This window comes from Chiloscyllium plagiosum, unplaced genomic scaffold (genome assembly GCF_037043375.1).
Source record: "Chiloscyllium plagiosum isolate Xiang-an unplaced genomic scaffold, Cpla_swu_hap1 HiC_scaffold_4, whole genome shotgun sequence".
In the NCBI taxonomy this organism is placed as follows: Eukaryota; Metazoa; Chordata; class Chondrichthyes; order Orectolobiformes; family Hemiscylliidae; genus Chiloscyllium; species Chiloscyllium plagiosum.
In genome coordinates, this window is record NW_028270142.1 from 140,318,626 (window position 1) to 140,336,184 (window position 17,559).

Consider the following 17,559-nt stretch of genomic DNA (forward strand, 5'->3'; position numbering starts at 1 on the left):
TAGATACAGTTCTTGGGGCTGAAGAGATCAAAGGATTTGTGGAGAAAGTGGAAACAGGGGACTGCTTTGGATGATCAGCTGTGATCATATGGAACGGCGGAGCAGGCTCAAAGGGCTGACTGGCCTAGTCCTGCTCCTATTAACGATGTTTCTAGCCGGCGAGGAAGAGAAGAGGTGCCAGCCAGCACCTTGGTGACAATGCTGTAAAATGGGCCAGGCTGATGGATGGTGAGGCACAGTTTGCTTTTTAACAATTTGACAGCTGCCTGCAGCAAGCAAGGCCATTGGGAAGTCACTCGAGTTACATGCAGAGCTTTAGCTGTAGGATTTATGAGAATCTATCACATTACATGCTGTTCAGTCAATTCATCAGGCATTTCATTGCTGGGAGTGACATGTAACATATCAGAAAGACTGATTGATTGAAGTAGTACAGTGGAATTATAAAACCCTACAGCAAAGAAGGAGGCCATTTGACCCACTGTGCTGGCACTGGCTGTTTGGAACAACCAATTAGCTCCAGGTTCCTGCTTTGTCCAGTCCTCCTGCACTTTCAGATGGTTCACTCCAGATCCTGACAATGTGCGGTGTTGATTTCTTCTCCTGCTCATTGTTCTGTTGTCTCTTCCTGAGCCTCCTACCAGCACAAATGGTTTCTAAAAGCTGTGGCTCAGTTTGTCTCACCCCATCTTCAGGTCACACATGTTTAGGCCACTTGTGGAATACTGTGATTAATTCTGGTGTCTGTGCTACAGGAAGTATGTTGTGAAACTTGAAAGGGCGCAGAACAGATTTGCAAGGCTGTTGCTGGGGTTGGAGGATTTGAGCTATAGATAGAGGTAGAATAGGCTGGGGTGTTTTCCCTGGAGCTTCGGAGGCTGAGGGGTGACCTTCTAGATGTTGTGGTTCTGTTCGCCGAGCTGGGAATTTGTGTTGCAGATGTTTCGTCCCCTGTCTAGGTGACATCCTCAGTGCTTGGGAGCCTTCTGTGAAGTGCTTCTGTGATGTTTCCTCCAGCATTTATAGTGGTTTGTCTCTGCCGCGTCCGGTTGTCAGTTCCAGCTATCCGCTGCAGTGGCCGGTATATTGGGTCCAGGTCGATGTGTTTGTTGATAGAATCTGTGGATGAGTGCCATGCCTCTAGGAATTCCCTGGCTATTCTCTGTTTGGCTTGTCCTATAATAGTAGTGTTGTCCCAGTCGAACTCCATGTTGCTTGTCATCTGCATGTGTGGCTACTAAGGATAGCTCGTCATGTCGTTTCGTGGCTAGTTGGTGTTCATGGATACGGACCGTTAGCTGTCTTCCTGTTTGTCCTATATAGTGTTTTGTGCAGTCCTTGCGTGGTATTTTGTACACTACGTTAGTTTTGCTCATGCTGGGTATTGGGTCCTTTGTCCTGGTGAGTTGTTGTCTGAGAGTGGCTGTTAGTTTGTGTGCTGTTATGAGTCCTAGTGGTCACAGTAGTCTGGCTGTCAGTTCAGAAATGTTCTTGATGTATGGTAACGTGGCTAGTCCTTTGGGTTGTGGCATGTCCTCATAGGACAAGCCAAACAGAGAATAGCAGGGAGGCTGGATAGCTGGTAAGGACCTGATGGACCGATTGGCCTCCTTTGGTGCTGTGAAATTCTAGGACTGGGTGACCTGAAGCGGGGGGTCTTGTAATGAAACCCCCAGGGATATATCCAACCAGGGTCAGGACCCAAGTGGTGCTGTACTCTCATATAAAACAGCACTGTCCTATTGTGCAAAATGTGAAGAAAATGTTTGAGGAGTGAAACAGGGAAACATGCAGCTGAGACAGTGCTCTGCCACTGTAGTCTAGGGCAGGCATGGTCATCGACTCTTACTGACAAAAGAGGCCTTTCAGCCCAACATAAACTACTGTAAATCTTAACCAGTCAGCTGAATCTGCTGGCCCTCTTTAGCTCCTGCATATCTCTCCATTGTGTCTTTCTGTCAGAAAGTAATCAGAGGAGGCACATCATGGGAATAATTAGGGGCTAATTACTGTTGATGACGCATGTTTTGTTAGAGTGACAGTACTTGTAAATCAAGTTCTCTCCTTCAGGGACAGACTGAATTAGCAAGCCCATAGGAAATTGTTCTTTAATCTTGCCTTTTATAAGCTTTCAATTTATTATTTTAATTAATACAACAAATATAATAGGTATTTTTAAATGTGTGATATGTAACCTGTTCAGGTACAGGGATGACGAATTCTGAGGTTATACACTTTGCAGGAAGAATAGAGGAGCGGAATATTACTTAACTGGGGAAAGGCTGCAGAAAGATAGAGAACAGAGGTATTGGGAGTCCTCAGTCATTAATCATAAAAGTTAGAATCCAAGTTTGACAAATAGAATGTTATTTCAAAGAGAATGGAAAATAAAAGTGGAGAGATTTTGCTAAAACTGTATAAGGCTCTAGACAGACCACAGTTGGAATACCGCGAACCATTTTCCGTTGATCCTTACCACTTACTGCGTACTTTTAAAATTTTTTTTTCTCTTGTTGCTTTTGATTCTTTTGCAAACTACTTTTATACCTGTAAGCTCTGAGAGCTTTGTTTTGTTTTAACTCTTGTCGAATCTGGGCAATGCTGAAAAGCTCAGCATTTATTGCTCATCCCGAAGTGATTGCAGAGCTCAGCTAAGAGTCAGTGACATTGTAGAGCAGTGGGTCTGGAATCACATTTTGGTCAGATCAGGTAAGGATGCTAGATTTCCACCCCTAAACAGCAATCCGGTTTTATGATCCCTTTGGTCAGGTGCATTGTTGCTCATAACTGGGCGAGTTCTTCAAAAAATGTTCTCATCTCGTCTCTAGTTCTTTTGCCGCAAAAGGTTTGACTTCTGATTATTGTGCCAATGAAAACAGTCACTACTCACTTTAAGAACATAAGGAAGAGGAGCAGGAGTAGGCCATCTGGCCCCTTGAGCTTGCTCCGCCATTCAATAAGATCACGGCTAATCCTTTTATGGACTCAGCTCCACTTACCCGCCCACTCACCTTTAACCTTAATTCCTTTACTGTTCAAAAATCTATCCATCATTGCCTTCAAAATATTCAACTGCGTCACTGGGCAGGGAATTCCACAGATTCATAATCCATTGGGTGAAGAAGTTCCTCTTCAACTCAGTCCTAAATCTTCTCTCCCTTATTTTGAGGCTATACCCCTTAGCTCTAGTTTCACCTGCCAGTGGAAACAACCTCCCTGCTTCTATCTTATCTATTCCCTCCATAATTTTATATGTTTCTATGAGAGCCTCCCTTTATTATTTTAAATTCCAATGAGTATAGTCCCCAGTCTACTCGACTTCTCCTCATAAGCTAGCTCTCTCAAATTCAGAGTCAACCTGTTTTCTGCATCCTAATGTTCCATATCCTGTAGGATACGGAATCTTAATCCGTAAAGAGCAGGAAAAAAAATCTATTGGAAACAGCAATGCAGTTAGAAGATAGATACATTCCAAATGGAGCGCAGAAAGATAAATGACAAATAATGGAACACTGAATATGACTCTGGTAAAGGAGAAATGACAGAACAGTCGATTGAATGATGAGGAATTTATCGGAAGATGCTGTGCCAGTTCAGAGCAGCTGATCTTTACCATAGCACTGGAGTACAGTGTGTATCTGTACAATGGAGCATATTGTTGTGAAACACTCACTGAAACAATGGATGTTAGTGCAGCAAATGACTGATTCCTTCTGTGTTCCTGGGGTGACACATCACCAGAGTTTTAAGGACAGAGGGAGGTTTTGATAAATACTTAAATACGTGACCTGAAGCTGTGACCTTGGTGGGGCTTCAATTATTCAATCTGCATCCTCCCACCCCATTGCCACAGCACATTGCAGTGTGGAGTCCACAATGAACGGCTTCCGGGCTATATGTGTAGCTTATATAGAATTGAAGAGTCATTGTGCATCTGTAGATGGAGGAGGTCACAGTTCAGGATTTAAGACTAAATGTATTGTTGAAAAGAAAATACATTATGTTGACATTTTTCATCTTGCACTTATTTGCAAAAATACATATTCACGGGGACAACCAACATTTATCCTGAGTGAGAAGAGAGTGCTGATTGTCTGGTGGGTTGAGATGTTATCATGGAGAATGCAGTTGACAGTTAACAACCAGATTTTGTTTAAATTTTAAATTAGGCAAGTTAACTCTGATTGGTTAGGGCATTGGTAAATGGATTTTAGTGCCAGTGCAATACCAGGGATATGAGTGGAATGTCCCAAAGACTGGTGGATCAAATCAAACATGTACCTTTGGCTAGTCATAAGTGTGACAATACCCAAATAACTCATATTTACAAAACTTGCAACACAGTGTCTAACATTAGTTGTGATTCTGCAATTCGACAATCCCAAATGCAGGAGGAGTTACGTGAACAAGCAATTTAGGATTGTCAGTCGATCCAGCTATGTGCTCAAAGCTGTACATTTAATGTATAGTGTTCTGTCCTTTGCAGACTGAAGAACAGGTGCACATTCAGCGCCTGTTTCAATTCAACAAAATCAATGCTAGCCATTCTCTGGTTTATTTCACAGGGCAACACCCTGACCAATCAGAATCAACCTGCTAGATTTAAAACTTTTAACAAGTCTGGCTGTTAGCTGTCAATCAGGAGTAATTGATGCATTCTCCATGGCAACGCCTTTACCAGTCAGGGTCCACTTATTAACCTATCAGAACTTTCCTGTCTTTCAGTGTGAATGTTAGTGTTCCTCAGAAATTGGTATTCTTGTGAAATGTCCTGATGAGTATCAGATGAAAAACTTTGACAAAATGTCTTTATTTCCACCTTATTCAAGTTCTGAACTACCAACTGACTATTTCAGACTATGTTGCTAAGGGCGACTTGCTCTAGTGTTAAGATGTAGCACCTTAGCTAAGTATTGAATTTCATTTCTCTACTAGATGGTGGCACTTTCCTTTGTAACTGCTTCGCCCCTCTCCATCACCTACCTCCCCAAAACATCGATCAATCATGAGTCATCTATTCTAATATCTCTTTCTCTAGCCTGGTTTCAAAAGCGGCTTGTCACATTCCTGCTCCCATCCTTTTCCCTTGTATTAGTCAAGATTAATTCCCGTAATTCCTTCCCTCCATTGGCCTCAACACCCCTTACCCGACTTATCTGGCTGAAAAACAGAACAAGTGAAAAGGGAAATTATGAGCGAACGTTGCTTTGTTCTGTCAGATTTAGACTGGCAAAAATAAAATCTGAACCTGATTTAAGAACAAACTCTTGTGGGTGATTCTCAAATTTTCAGACTTCTTTGAGAGAGCCTTCTGAAGAAAGCAGGCTACCTTATTGAAAATCGTGTTTGGATGAGCAGAGATTGGCAACGTACATTATTCTGTGTTCCATTATTGCATTGAAACATAGTTGTTACAGAACTGGTGTTTGATTCTGTTCTTTACTGGAATGCTTCTTTTCTGTTTTCTGCAGACTAACATTTTGGGAACAGTCCTGGCGATAACCGGAAATGTCCTCATCAGCATTTCACTAAATGTGCAGGTACACCACATTCTGCATCTTGTTGGGATTGAATTCACTTGTTTGTCATCTTCCCTCTACCAAGCACCAATTGGCGTGCCTGTACACTGTCTCCATTGTGATCGGTAGCTTGTTGCCATCTCTGCCCAGGTGTACCCATGGCCTGTCCTCCATGGGTACTCCTACCATTGGCCTGTCCTCCATGGGTACTCCTACCATTGGCCTGTCCTCCATGGGTACTCCTACCATTAGCCTGTCCTCCAGGTACAATATGTTCTCAGAGGCAGTTGGAAAAGTTGCAGGGTTTTTCCTAACCAATTGGTTTAATCTTTCCCCATCATTAATAACGGAACAATTAATTAATTTAAAGAAACAGTTTTGATTCCAGTGTGATTTCTTTTTAACTAGGTTTTTCTTTCATGTGTTGGTGAGATGTGGCTGTCTCTGGCTAGTTACTCTGCATCCTCAGTTACCTTGTAGAAGGCGGTAGTGAGCTGCCTTCTCGAACAGTAGCAATCCACTGAATTCCCTTGAGAAAGTCAATTTGTTCAATTTGCTTCCACTGCCTTTCCAGTCCCCTCTTGCTTGACTCTTTAGTCTTTGTCTTTTTCTTAAGTAATATTCAGAGTATGAAAGTGTGAAAGTGCATCTTTTTTACATGAGATTCTGAGTAACTGCGCCTTAAAATACACAAACAGCTTGTTAATCTTTTTAAGGTTTGATTACGAGGTTGAGTTTTCAACTGGGTGTCTTCCACTTGCTGATAATTAATTTGAACAGATTGTTGTTGGAATCCAGATGGCATTTATAATACTCTCAAGATTCTAATTCTTCCTAGTTTCTGTGTCACTAATTTCAGTATTCTCCAGGGTTCTACATCTCGGTCACCTCACTGACCTAGCATCTCCAATTTTTACAATTCCAGTCCTTCCTTTTTCCTGCCCCATTGCTCCATCTTCCTTTCCATCTTTGTTCCAGTCCTGGCTCATGTGACTGATAATAATACCATGTGTCTCTCTTTCCGTTGTACTACCATAGGCAGGGGGCGAGGTTTTTCTTGCTAAGTAGGTAGCTCAAGTCGGGAAATTGCCCAACTTGAGAGATCAGCCTCTGTTTAAAGTGCCCATTCGTGCACAACTTTCACTCCATGGTTAAATAACCCTGCAGAGGTTTCATTTCATTTACGCTTGTACAGTCCTTGACTTTAATACTGCTCCATACAGAGTCAGCTACCAGAATATCTCTGACACTCACTGTTTTATATGTCAGCCAGGGCTCCTTAATTAGAACAGGTTAACAGCCCCAATCAGGGCACTCCTATTTGGTTTTGGTAGGATGGAAAAGCTATCCACACCTGAAGGTAAGACCAGACACAAGGGTCACAGAGATAACAGAATCGGGGAGACACTTCTTTGACCAGAACCTCCCTCCACAGATGCTGCCAGACCTGCTGAGTTTCTCCAGCATTCTCTGTGTACAGTTCCAGGCAAGTTGGATAAACACAGGTAATGGAAGGTGGGATTAATGGGATGAAACGGAGGTTCAAGTGGAGCAATAAGCACCAGCATAGACTAAATGGGCCAAATGGCCTGTTTTCAAAGCTGTCAATACTTTGCACATAACTGCATCAATGAGATCACTTCTCAATTTTCTAAACCCCAGAGAACACACGCCGTTCTTTGGGGAAAAACAATATTGCTTCAACTCTGTTCTTTCACACATATCCCCTTCTGAGTGATTTTCTTCACATAAAAGAGTGGGTGGCACGGTGGCACAGTGGTCAGCACTGCTGCCTCACAGTGCCAGAGACCTGGGTTCATTTCCCGCCTCAGGCGACTCTCTGTGTGGAGTTTGCACATTCTCCCCGTGTCTGCGTGGGTTTCCTCCGGGTGCTCCGGTTTCCTCCCACAATCCAAAAATGTGCAGGTTAGGTGAATTGGCCATGCTAAATTGCCCGTAGTGTTAGGTGAAGAGGTGGGTGTGGGGGAATGGGTCTGGGTGGGTTGCGCTTCGGCGGGTCGGTGTGGACTTGTTGGGCCGAGGGGCCTGTTTCCACACTGTATTTAAGTTATCTTAAAAAAAACTATGTTAGATCAAAAGAGATTAGAATCCAGTCTCACAGTAGATTCCAAATGGATTGGAGAGTTTGGAATGGTGCTGGGAGCTTTGGAGGTATTAACAAGCCAGGTGTGGGGTAGAACAGTGTATCAATGGCAGTCTCTGTTGGGAATGTTGCCAGTTAGCTCCCCTGACTGGGTGTGCCCCATTTAATCAGTTTGTTTTTCTCTAGATTCAGGTGAAAGACCAGACGGTGCAGTTTCCATTCCAAGTTCTCATGGATTCCAGCTCCTATTTCTTCACACTAGCTGAAATGATTCATACCCTTTTCCTTGGGTGCATGTTGGTAATGGTGTTTCACTTTGACAAGACCAGGTGCCCCTCCCCGACCTCCCACTTCAGATTCACAGGTTCATTACGGGCCAGAAGGAGGCCATTCGTCCCATCCTATCTGCACTGGCTCCTCACATGAGAGTCTCCCCAAGTACCAATCTCCTGCCTGCTCCCAGTAATTCTGCGCATTGTTTCTGCTGAGGCAAGGAGAAATGTCCTCACCCAGAGGTGGAATTCTGTGCCACAGGTTGAGGTCAAACCATCGAATGTTTTCAAGAAGGAATTAGATATTGTTCTTAGAGCTAAAGGGATCGAAGGGTCTGGGGAGAAAGCGGGAACAGAGGCAGCATTGAATGATCAGCCATGATCATACTGAATGGCAGAGCAGGTTAAAAGGGCCGAATGGCCTACTCCTATTTTCCATGTTTCTATTCAAATAACTGTCTTAATTCTGTCAGTTGAATCTGCCTCCAACGCACTTTCAGTGCATTCTCTACCCTGACCACTCACCATTAGCACCATGGACAGAGCAATAGTCGCTGTTTATTTGGATTTTAGTAAAGCCTTTAAAAAGGTTCCACATGGTAGACCAATTTGTAAAGTTAGGTCACATGGGATTCAGGGTGAGCTTGCCAATTGGATGCATAATTGGATGAATGGCAGGAGACAGAGAGTGATGGTGGTGAGTTGCTTTTTGGACTAGAGGTCTGTGACCAGCAGTGTTCCACACTGATCGGTTCTATTTGTTTTGTCATTTATAGAAATGGTTTGGATGAGAATAAGGAAGGTATGGTTAATAAGTTTGTGGACGACACCAAAATTGGTGGCATCGTAAACAGTGAAGAAGGTTTTCTAAGATTACAATGAGATCTTGATCAAATAGGTCAATGGGCTGAAAAATGGCAGATGGAGTTCAATCTGGATAAATGCAAGGTACAGCAAGCAAAAGTAGGGTCTATACAATTAATGGTAGGGACTTGGGTGGTGCTTTTTAAATCTTTCTTCTTTTGCCTTAAAGATGCCCTGTAGTCTTTCAGCTTTTATTTTCTGCAATAAACTTTGATGTGGCACCTTATCAAGTGATGTGTATACCTTATCAAGTATACTAGGTCTACAGGCTCCCCTTTATCGACCATCCATGTTACTCCTTCAAAGAATTTCAATAAATTGGTTAAAAATTATTTCTTTTTGAAACTTCGCTTACTTTTCCCAATTAACTTGATTTGGAGATGCTGGTGTTGGACTGGGGTGGACAAAGTTAAAAATCACACAACACCAGGTTACAGTCCAACAGGTTTAATTGGAAGCACTAGCTTTCGGAGCAACGCTCCTTCATCAGGTGGTTGTGGATGTTTCGGGCATAAGCCCTTCTTCAGGATTCTCCTTCTCCTTTGATACTGCCTGACCTGCTGCACTTTTCCAGCAACACATTTTTAAGCTCACAGGAGTACTTGCCATGTACATGGTGGGAAGTGTCCCCATGTGTAATGGTGGTACCCCACACACACATATACATTCTCTCTCATACTCACAACCCCCCACCCCAGACAGACAGACAGACAGACACACACACACACACACACACACAAAAACCCACATGCACACATATACATATATATTTGTGGGGTGAATTTGTACTTGCAGAGTTACATTGTACTTTGCTCAAAAACAGCATGAATCCATGTAAGACTCTGTTAACTCACTTTTTAGATTAGAATCAGTCTAGATATTATGGCACAGACAGAGAACACAGGGGGCTAACACCTTCAACATCTTATCTGGCTAACACCAATTGTTACAGTTCACCTGAGAATGTAACTTTTAAAAATGGTTTGTGATTTACATATGAAAGAAATGAAACTATCATGGTATTCTAACAGATGAAAGACTCAACAAACAATCAAGATATTTTTCAATGTATAATTTCAGTTACATCACACTGTAAACGTTTGCTATAAATTCTGTGTCTTACAATTGTGTCCTCCACAACCACCTGATGAAGGAGCGGCGCTCCGAAAGCTAGAGCTTCCAATTAAACCTGTTGGACTATAACCTGGTGTTGTGTGATTTGTAACTCAGTTAACTTCACTTTTTCCAGGTGCACAGCTATAATCACTTTAATGATTGATTTTAACACCTTCTCCATGACAGAAATCAATCTAAGTGGCCTGTACTTTACTGTTCCAGACAGTGGTATCGTGGTCATGTAGTAATTAATAATCCCAAACCTTGGGCTCATGTTCTGGGAGTGTGACTCCCAGCATGGCAGACAGTGAAAGTTGAATTCAGTAAACATCTGGAATTAAAAAAAACTAGACTAATGTAACGACTATCGATTGTCATAAAATCCCATCTGGTTCACTAATGCCCTTTAGGGAATGAAATCTGCCATCTTTAACTGGTCTGGCCTACATGTGACTCCAGACCCACAGCATTGTGGTTGACTCTGGACAATGAGGGATGGGTACTAAATGTTGGCCTAGCCAGCAATGTATACATTCACAAACTAATGAAAATAGAATAAAACCCTAAGCCAGAATCTCTTGTCTTGCTGGACAGGCCCAGGAAATGAAAAAAGCTTTCTTTAATCAAACTCATCATGTACCATGCCACAAGGTTTTCACTAAAGATTGTGATTAAAACCGCTTAGAAGTCTGCATAGTTTTTTCATACAATAAATATGTCAATAAATTAATCAAACATCCTGCATTAGAGTAAGACACAAGTGGAAAAGGACCTTGTTGTAGCACACTGCTGTGCAGAGACACCTGGGTGTCCTTGTGCATGAATCACTGAAGCTTGGTCTGCAGGTACAATTAGGAAGGCAAATGGAATTTTCTCCTTCATTGCTAAAGGGATTGAGTTTAAAAGCAGGGAGGTTATGCTGCAGCTGTATAGGGTGCTGGTGAGGCCAGACCTGGAGTGCTGCGTGCAGCTTTGGTCTCCTTACTTGAAAAAGGATGTACTGACACTGGAGAGGATGCAGAGAAGGTTCACCAGGCTGATTCCGGAGTTGAGGGAGTTGGCTTATGAGGAGAAACTGAGTAGACTGGGATTAGATTCATTGGAATTCAGAAGAATTTCGGTGGGGGCGGGGGGGCAGTCATATAGAAACATATAAAATTATGAAGGGAATAGGTAAAAAAAGAAGTAGAGAGGATGTTTCCACTGGCAGGTGAAGCTAGGACAAGGGGGCAGAGCCTCAAGATTAGAGGGAGCAGGTTTAGGACTGAATTAAGGGAGAACTTCTTCACCTTGAGGGTTGTGAATCTATGGAACTCACTGCCCAGTGAAGTAGTTGACACTACTTCAGTAAATGTTTTAAAGCTCGGATTTTTTGAACAATGAAGGAATTAAGGAGAGGACGGGTAAGTGGAGCTGAGTCCATGAAAAGATCAGCTATGATCTTATTGAATGGCAGAGCAGGCTCAAAGGGCCAGATGGCCTGCTCCTGCTCCCTTTTCTTATGTTGTCATTTGGTTGTTCTTTGCTTTAAACGGAGCGATCGGAAGCAGTGAATGTTTTTGAAGGACAGGTGAGAGGGGTCCAGAGTGGTCTGTGACTTGTAAGTGCACCTCTGTTCATTGTTTGCGGTTGGAGTAAGTTTGGAAAAGTACCATTGCATTATAAAGCGTTTTACGTCAAGTGGCTTTTAGTTTTTATTGGACTAATTTTAATGGTGTATTTTCACATGACAAGAACTGCTTTTGATTTATTGGTGTTTACGTTCTGAGCACCTTGTTGTGTTTAATTGTTAGTAATCCCAAAACTTTTGTTTCTTTCACCACAGAAATATTCGCATATCCGTCTATTGTGTCAAGAGAGCCGAACACCCTATTACAAGAGCAAGTTATGGTGGTGTGGAATCCTCCTGATGGGAATGGGTGAGCTGGGGAACTTTGCAGCCTATGGCTTTGCTCCAGCCACTCTGGTTGCTCCCCTGGGCTGTGTCTCTGTTATTGGTAAGGCTCTTCTGGAGGGGTGACCACTCACCACCTGAATCCCTCGAGATTTATATCCAAAGAATATATGCTGGACATAGAACCGCAGAATTGTTATGGTACAGGAGGAGGCCATTCTGCCCATCTTGTCTGCTCTGGCTTAATGTAGCCCCAATCTCTCGCCTTTTCTCAACAACCCTGCACATCGGCTTATTATTTAAATACAGACAATACTCTCTCAAATGAAACAAACACTAAAACAAAGAACTGCGGATGCTGACTATCTGAAACAAACAAAAATTGTTGGAGAAACTCAGGGCTGGCAGCAACTGTGGAGAGAAAGCAGAGTTGATATCTTGAGTCCAGTCTGAAGAAGGATCACTGGACTCATAACATTAAGTCTGCCTTCTCTCTACAGATGCTGCCAGATCGGCTGAGTTTCTCCATCAATTTCTCTTTTAGTTTCAGACCCTCCTGAATGCCTCATTTGAGCCTGTCAGGCAAGGCACTCCAGACCCTAACCTTTTACTGTGTGAGAAAGCTTTTTGCTCATCTCACAGTCACTTCTTTTGTAAAACACTTTAAAACAGTGCCCTCTGATCCTTTCTCCTTTGATTGATTGGGAACAGTTTCACTCCATTCACTCCGTCTTGACCCCCTATGATTTCGACAACGTCTATCAGATCTCCCCTTAGCCTTATCCTCTCCCAGAAAAACAGACCCAACCTCCCTAATCTAGCATCTGAATTGAGGTTTCTCATTCCTGGAATCACCTCTTCTGCACTCTCTTCAATCTGTTCATATTCTTCCTGTCGTGTGGTGCCCAGAATTGTGCACAATAATACAGTTGGGGTCTAACCAATGCCTTTTATAAGTTCATCACGACCTCCCTGCTGTTGGACTCTATGTCTCATTTATAAAGTCTAGAATACTCTGTGCTTCATTAACAGCTCTCTCTACCCCTGCTGCCACCATTAGTGGTGTGTAAATATCACCCAGGTCTCTCTCACTTCTGCATTCCCTTTAGAATAGCACTCTTTATTTTATATAATTTCTCCAATTTCTTTGTACCAAAGTGTTTCACCTCCACTTTCTGCATTGAACTCTATCTGCCACCTGTCTGTCCGTCCATCCATATATCAATGTCATTTTGAAGTTCTACATTGCTGTCACAGTTTACAATTCCCACAAGTTTTAGTTTGTTGCTTGTAAACTTTGAAATTGTCCCTTGCCTATAAGAATTGAGATCATTAACATAAATAAGAAAAATTTCCTGGGGAACTGCACCACAAACCTCTGTCCGCCATTATTTTCCTCTTTCTCTTATCCTTCGACCAGGTTGCTGTGTTTTTTTTAAATCCATGAGCTGTAAATTTGCTCTCAAGTCAGAGTCATAGCATTGTACAGCCTTCAGTCCAACTCATCCATGCCAACCAGATATCCTAAATTAATCTAGTCTCATTTGCTAGCACTTGGCCCATTTCCCTCTCACCCCTTCCTATTCATAAATCCATCCAAATGCATTTTAAATGTTGTAGTTGTACCAGCCTCCACCACTTCCTCTGGCAGTATGTTCCATTCATGTGCCGCCCTTTTTGCGAAAAAGCTGCCCCTTGTGTTCCTTTTACATCTTTTCTCTCTCATAGTGAACCTATGTCCTTTAGTTTTGGCTTCCCCTACCGTGGGAGAAAGACCTTGTCTATTTACCCTATCCATGCTCCTCACGATTTTACAAACCTCTATTAAGTCACCCCTCATTCTCTGACCCTCCAGGGAAAGTAGCCCCAGTCTATTCAGCCTTTCCCTATAGCTCAAACCCTCCAACATCCTTGGAAATCTTTCCGGCACTCTCTCAAGTTTAACAACGTCTTTCCCATAGCAGGGAGACCAGAACTGAATGCAACATCCCAAAGGTCAGTTCAAAGTAAAATGCTGCAGATGCTGAAAATCTGAAATAAAATCAGAAAATGCTGGAGAAACTCAGCAAATCTGGCAATGTGTGGAGATCGAAACATTTGGACTTGAAATGTTTCTCACCTCATTAGTTTGTTGTATGGCACTCTAACACCTTTGGAAGTCCATGTACACCACATCGACAACATTACCCTCTGCAAACCTCTCTGTTACCTCTTTTGCAAACAAACACAGCCAAGTGAATTTCTCTTAACAAATCCATACTGAATTTTCTGAATTAATGCAATATTTTCCATGTGACTATTAATTCTTTCCTGAATAATTGGTTGTAGAATACCCACCACTCATGTTAAGCTGGACTGATCTTTATAACTTTCATTTTTAAAAATCTAGCATGATCGTAATTCTCCCGTCTTCTGCCACCACATCCAGGGAGGATTGAAGGTCAAAGCTTCTGCAATTTCCACTCTCTCTCCCATATTCTTGGGTGCATCTCATCAGTAGCTTATCCAGTACTTGCCACCTTGTCAATTTTAAACCCTTCTCGTGACAGAGTTTCCCCATGGCTTGGGGAGCATCTGCTTGGTAAATAATGAAAGATGCAAAGTATTCACCACAGGCTGTATCTCTCACCTCGCCGTATAAATCCCTTTCCTAGATTCTAATTGGCTGTATTCCTTTTACCATTGTTTTGCTACTGATTTGCTTATAGAAGACTTCTGGAACTTCCTTTTGTTGTAGCTCTATATATTGTGAAGTAAGGGTATTGGGAATGGGTATGGGCATTAAATGCTGCCTTCAAAGTGATGCTCAAGAGAATGAAGATTCCAAAGCAAGATATTACAGCAGGAAGGCACAAACCGTGGCGAGATGCAAACGATGTACTTCATGAGTGTGAGAGATATTTGGAACAAAGAGATGGGAAACCCCATAAAACTCAGGACATTTGTAAATTGCAAACAAATCTCAACACCCAATGTAACACAATTTGAAAATTCATTCATGGGATGTGGGTGGATCCACTGGCTGGATCAGCATTTATTGTCCATTCCCATTTGCCTAGAGGGCAGTTAAGAACCAACTACGTTGCTGTGGATCTAGGGTCACATGTAGGCCAGACCAGGCAAGGATGGCAGATTTCCATCCCTATAGGACTTTTAGTGAACCTGGTAGGTTTTTAGGGATAATGGCCAGTGGTTTCATGGTCTTCATTAAACCCTTGTTTCCAGATTATTATTGAATTCAAATTTCATATGTCATGGTGAAATTCCAACCCAGATGCCCAGAACATTACCTTGGTCTCTGGATTGATACTCCTGCAATAATCCAACTACACTATTGCCTCCCCATAAACCCTACTTATTTAGTGCATTTCAGACCTTAAGACATGCACAGCATTCCCAGTGAGATCCCACCAAGGCTCGAATATATGTGTACAGTTCAATATCTGAAAAGACAAGATCTACAAAGCTACAGGGAAATGATGGGGGAAAGGGACAGAGTGAGTTGCTCTCTGAGTGAGTGCAGCCATGATGGACTGAATGGCCTCCTTCTCTATTGTACCTACTTTATAAATTGGGAAAAGTGGTGGTGTAGTGGTAAAGTTACTGGGGGAGTAATCCAGGACCCCAAGCTAATATTCTGGAGACATGGATTTGAATCCTGCCATGGCAGATAGACCAAGACCCTGCCTGCTCTCTCGGGGCAGCTGTAGAATAACCAGGCGCGGTTGTGACGAAGAGCCGGTGATTATTCCTAGTGAGCTGGTAAACGTTTATCCCTTTTCCAACCTTACTAAAACAGATTATCTGGTCATTGACACTTTGCTGTTTGTGAGAACTTGCTGTGCATAAATTGGCTTCTGTGTTTCTGACATTGCAACACTGAAGACACCTCTAAAAATGGCTGCCAAACACTTTGAGACATCTGGTGGTTGTGAAGGTACTATTTAAATGCAAGACCCTTTTTTAAACATTGGTGCGATTTAGTCATCCCTTCTAGTGAATTCAATCTCAATCACATTTGAAACACAAATCCTGCCTGTTAGTTTTTTGCGCAAAGTAAAAAGCCTAGATTGAATGGTAAAGCTTCCAAAAACCTGCAAATCAACGAACAGAAAATCCCAATGATCATGAATTGACCCTGGGGCATGGCTAATGGTGCGAGTGAGGCCCACTTTGAAGGTGCTTTTTTTTTAAAATGAATAGAAAACATGGTGCTCTGAATGCAAGTTGTATTTAAATATTTGAACTCTTTCCCACCCAAAAGCAATGCAACACTTTTACTGTTGTATTATTTCAGTATGATTTAGGAAATTTAGTGTAATGGGAATGCATTTGTTGGTGATATGATCTGCAACACTACGTCAGTAGTCATTTGTTACTGAGACCCTGACAGAATGGAACAACTTGTAGATCAGAGCTCCATGCCACAGGTCAGAATGATGTCTAATAGTGTGTAAATGAAAAGGTTTGTTAGAATTCCAGACGTAATAGAAACGAGGAGCTGGATTAGGCCATTCGGCCCTTCAAGCCTGCTCCACCATTCAATGTGATCATGGCAGATCATCAACGCATATTCCTGATTTCTCCCTATATCATTGATGCATTTAAAATCTTACAACGTTATCTCTTGCTTTCTTGAACATATTCAGTGACTTGGACTCTACAGTGTCATATGGTATAGAATTCCATAGGTTCCCTCCCCTGTGTTTGAAGAAACATTTCCTCACCTCAGTGCTAAATGGTGTCCCCCATATTCTCCCAAGGCTGTGTCCCATAGTTCTAGACTCCCCACCCAGGGGAAACATCCTCCCTGCATCTAGTCTGTTCAGCCCTGCTAAAACTCATAGGAGGGCTGGTGCAGACTCAATGGGCCAAATGGCCTCTTTCTGCATGTAGGGATTCTATGATCAGTTCCTCATTCTTGTCTAGAAAATGGCACCTTCAACAGTGCAGCACCCCCTTGGTGCTGCACTGGATTTTATTTGTGCTTTTAGTCCTGGCGAGGAACTTGAACCTTGAACTGAAAACAACAAATACTGAGATCACAGTGGGTCAGGCAGCATCCATGAGAGAAACCAAGCTAATGTTTCGAATCTAGATGATTCTTCACCAGAGCGCTCTCTCCATGGATGCTGCCTGACAAACTGTGATCTCCAGCATTTGTTGTTTGTGGCACAGATTTCAGCATCTGCAGTAATTTGCTCCTACAATGAATTCTGACTTTCAGAAGCAATAATGTTACCCACTGAGCAGCCACTGGCTCCCATAACAGCTCTGACAATTTGAACATGAAAATTAGTTCCTTCTTTTTCAATGAGTTTTCATCATTTTAATATCTGGTTGTGCTGAACTGGTATTTTGCCAGTTTTTTTTTCTGGGAAGCCTGCTTTCAGCTGTTTAATGAAATTTCACCAACTTATCGCGTGTAAACAGAAGAAGGAAAATGTTTTAAAGCAAATGTTGTAAAGAAGTTGAGATTTATCACATGACCTGATTGCATCAATTTGTGTCAGAATTTTGCTGTCAGCAATAAACAAACAGGTTTGAACATAACCTCCGAGGAAAGGAACACTTTTCAAATTCATGCAATCTGCATTGGAATTGGCAATTATACCTGGAAAGCAGAAACTCTAGGCTGTAGTTAGAGGAGTCGATCCATACTGCTAATGTCACTGGATGAGGAATAGAGAAGCACAGGCTAATATTCAGGGGTCATGGGTTCAAATCCCATTGCAGCAGTTGGTAGAATTTAAAGTAATTTCATAAATCTGAAATGTAAAGTTTCAATAA

At 42.3% G+C, this 17,559-nt stretch overlaps 1 protein-coding gene across 3 annotated transcripts in view; it reads left to right on the forward strand.

The window, feature by feature from the left end:
* nipal2 (NIPA like domain containing 2) overlaps nucleotides 1–17,559 on the forward strand; it is a 76,108-nt gene that overhangs the window by 16,522 nt on the left and 42,027 nt on the right. For 2 of the 3 annotated variants that reach the window (XM_087986724.1, XM_043687656.2), the window contains exons 2-3: nucleotides 5,472–5,540; nucleotides 11,701–11,872. In XM_087986724.1, the coding sequence (XP_087842850.1) occupies nucleotides 5,472–5,540; nucleotides 11,701–11,872 (241 nt within the window). The remainder of the gene's footprint in view (nucleotides 1–5,471; nucleotides 5,541–11,700; nucleotides 11,873–17,559) is intronic. The other variant, XM_043687659.2, reaches the window with a different exon arrangement.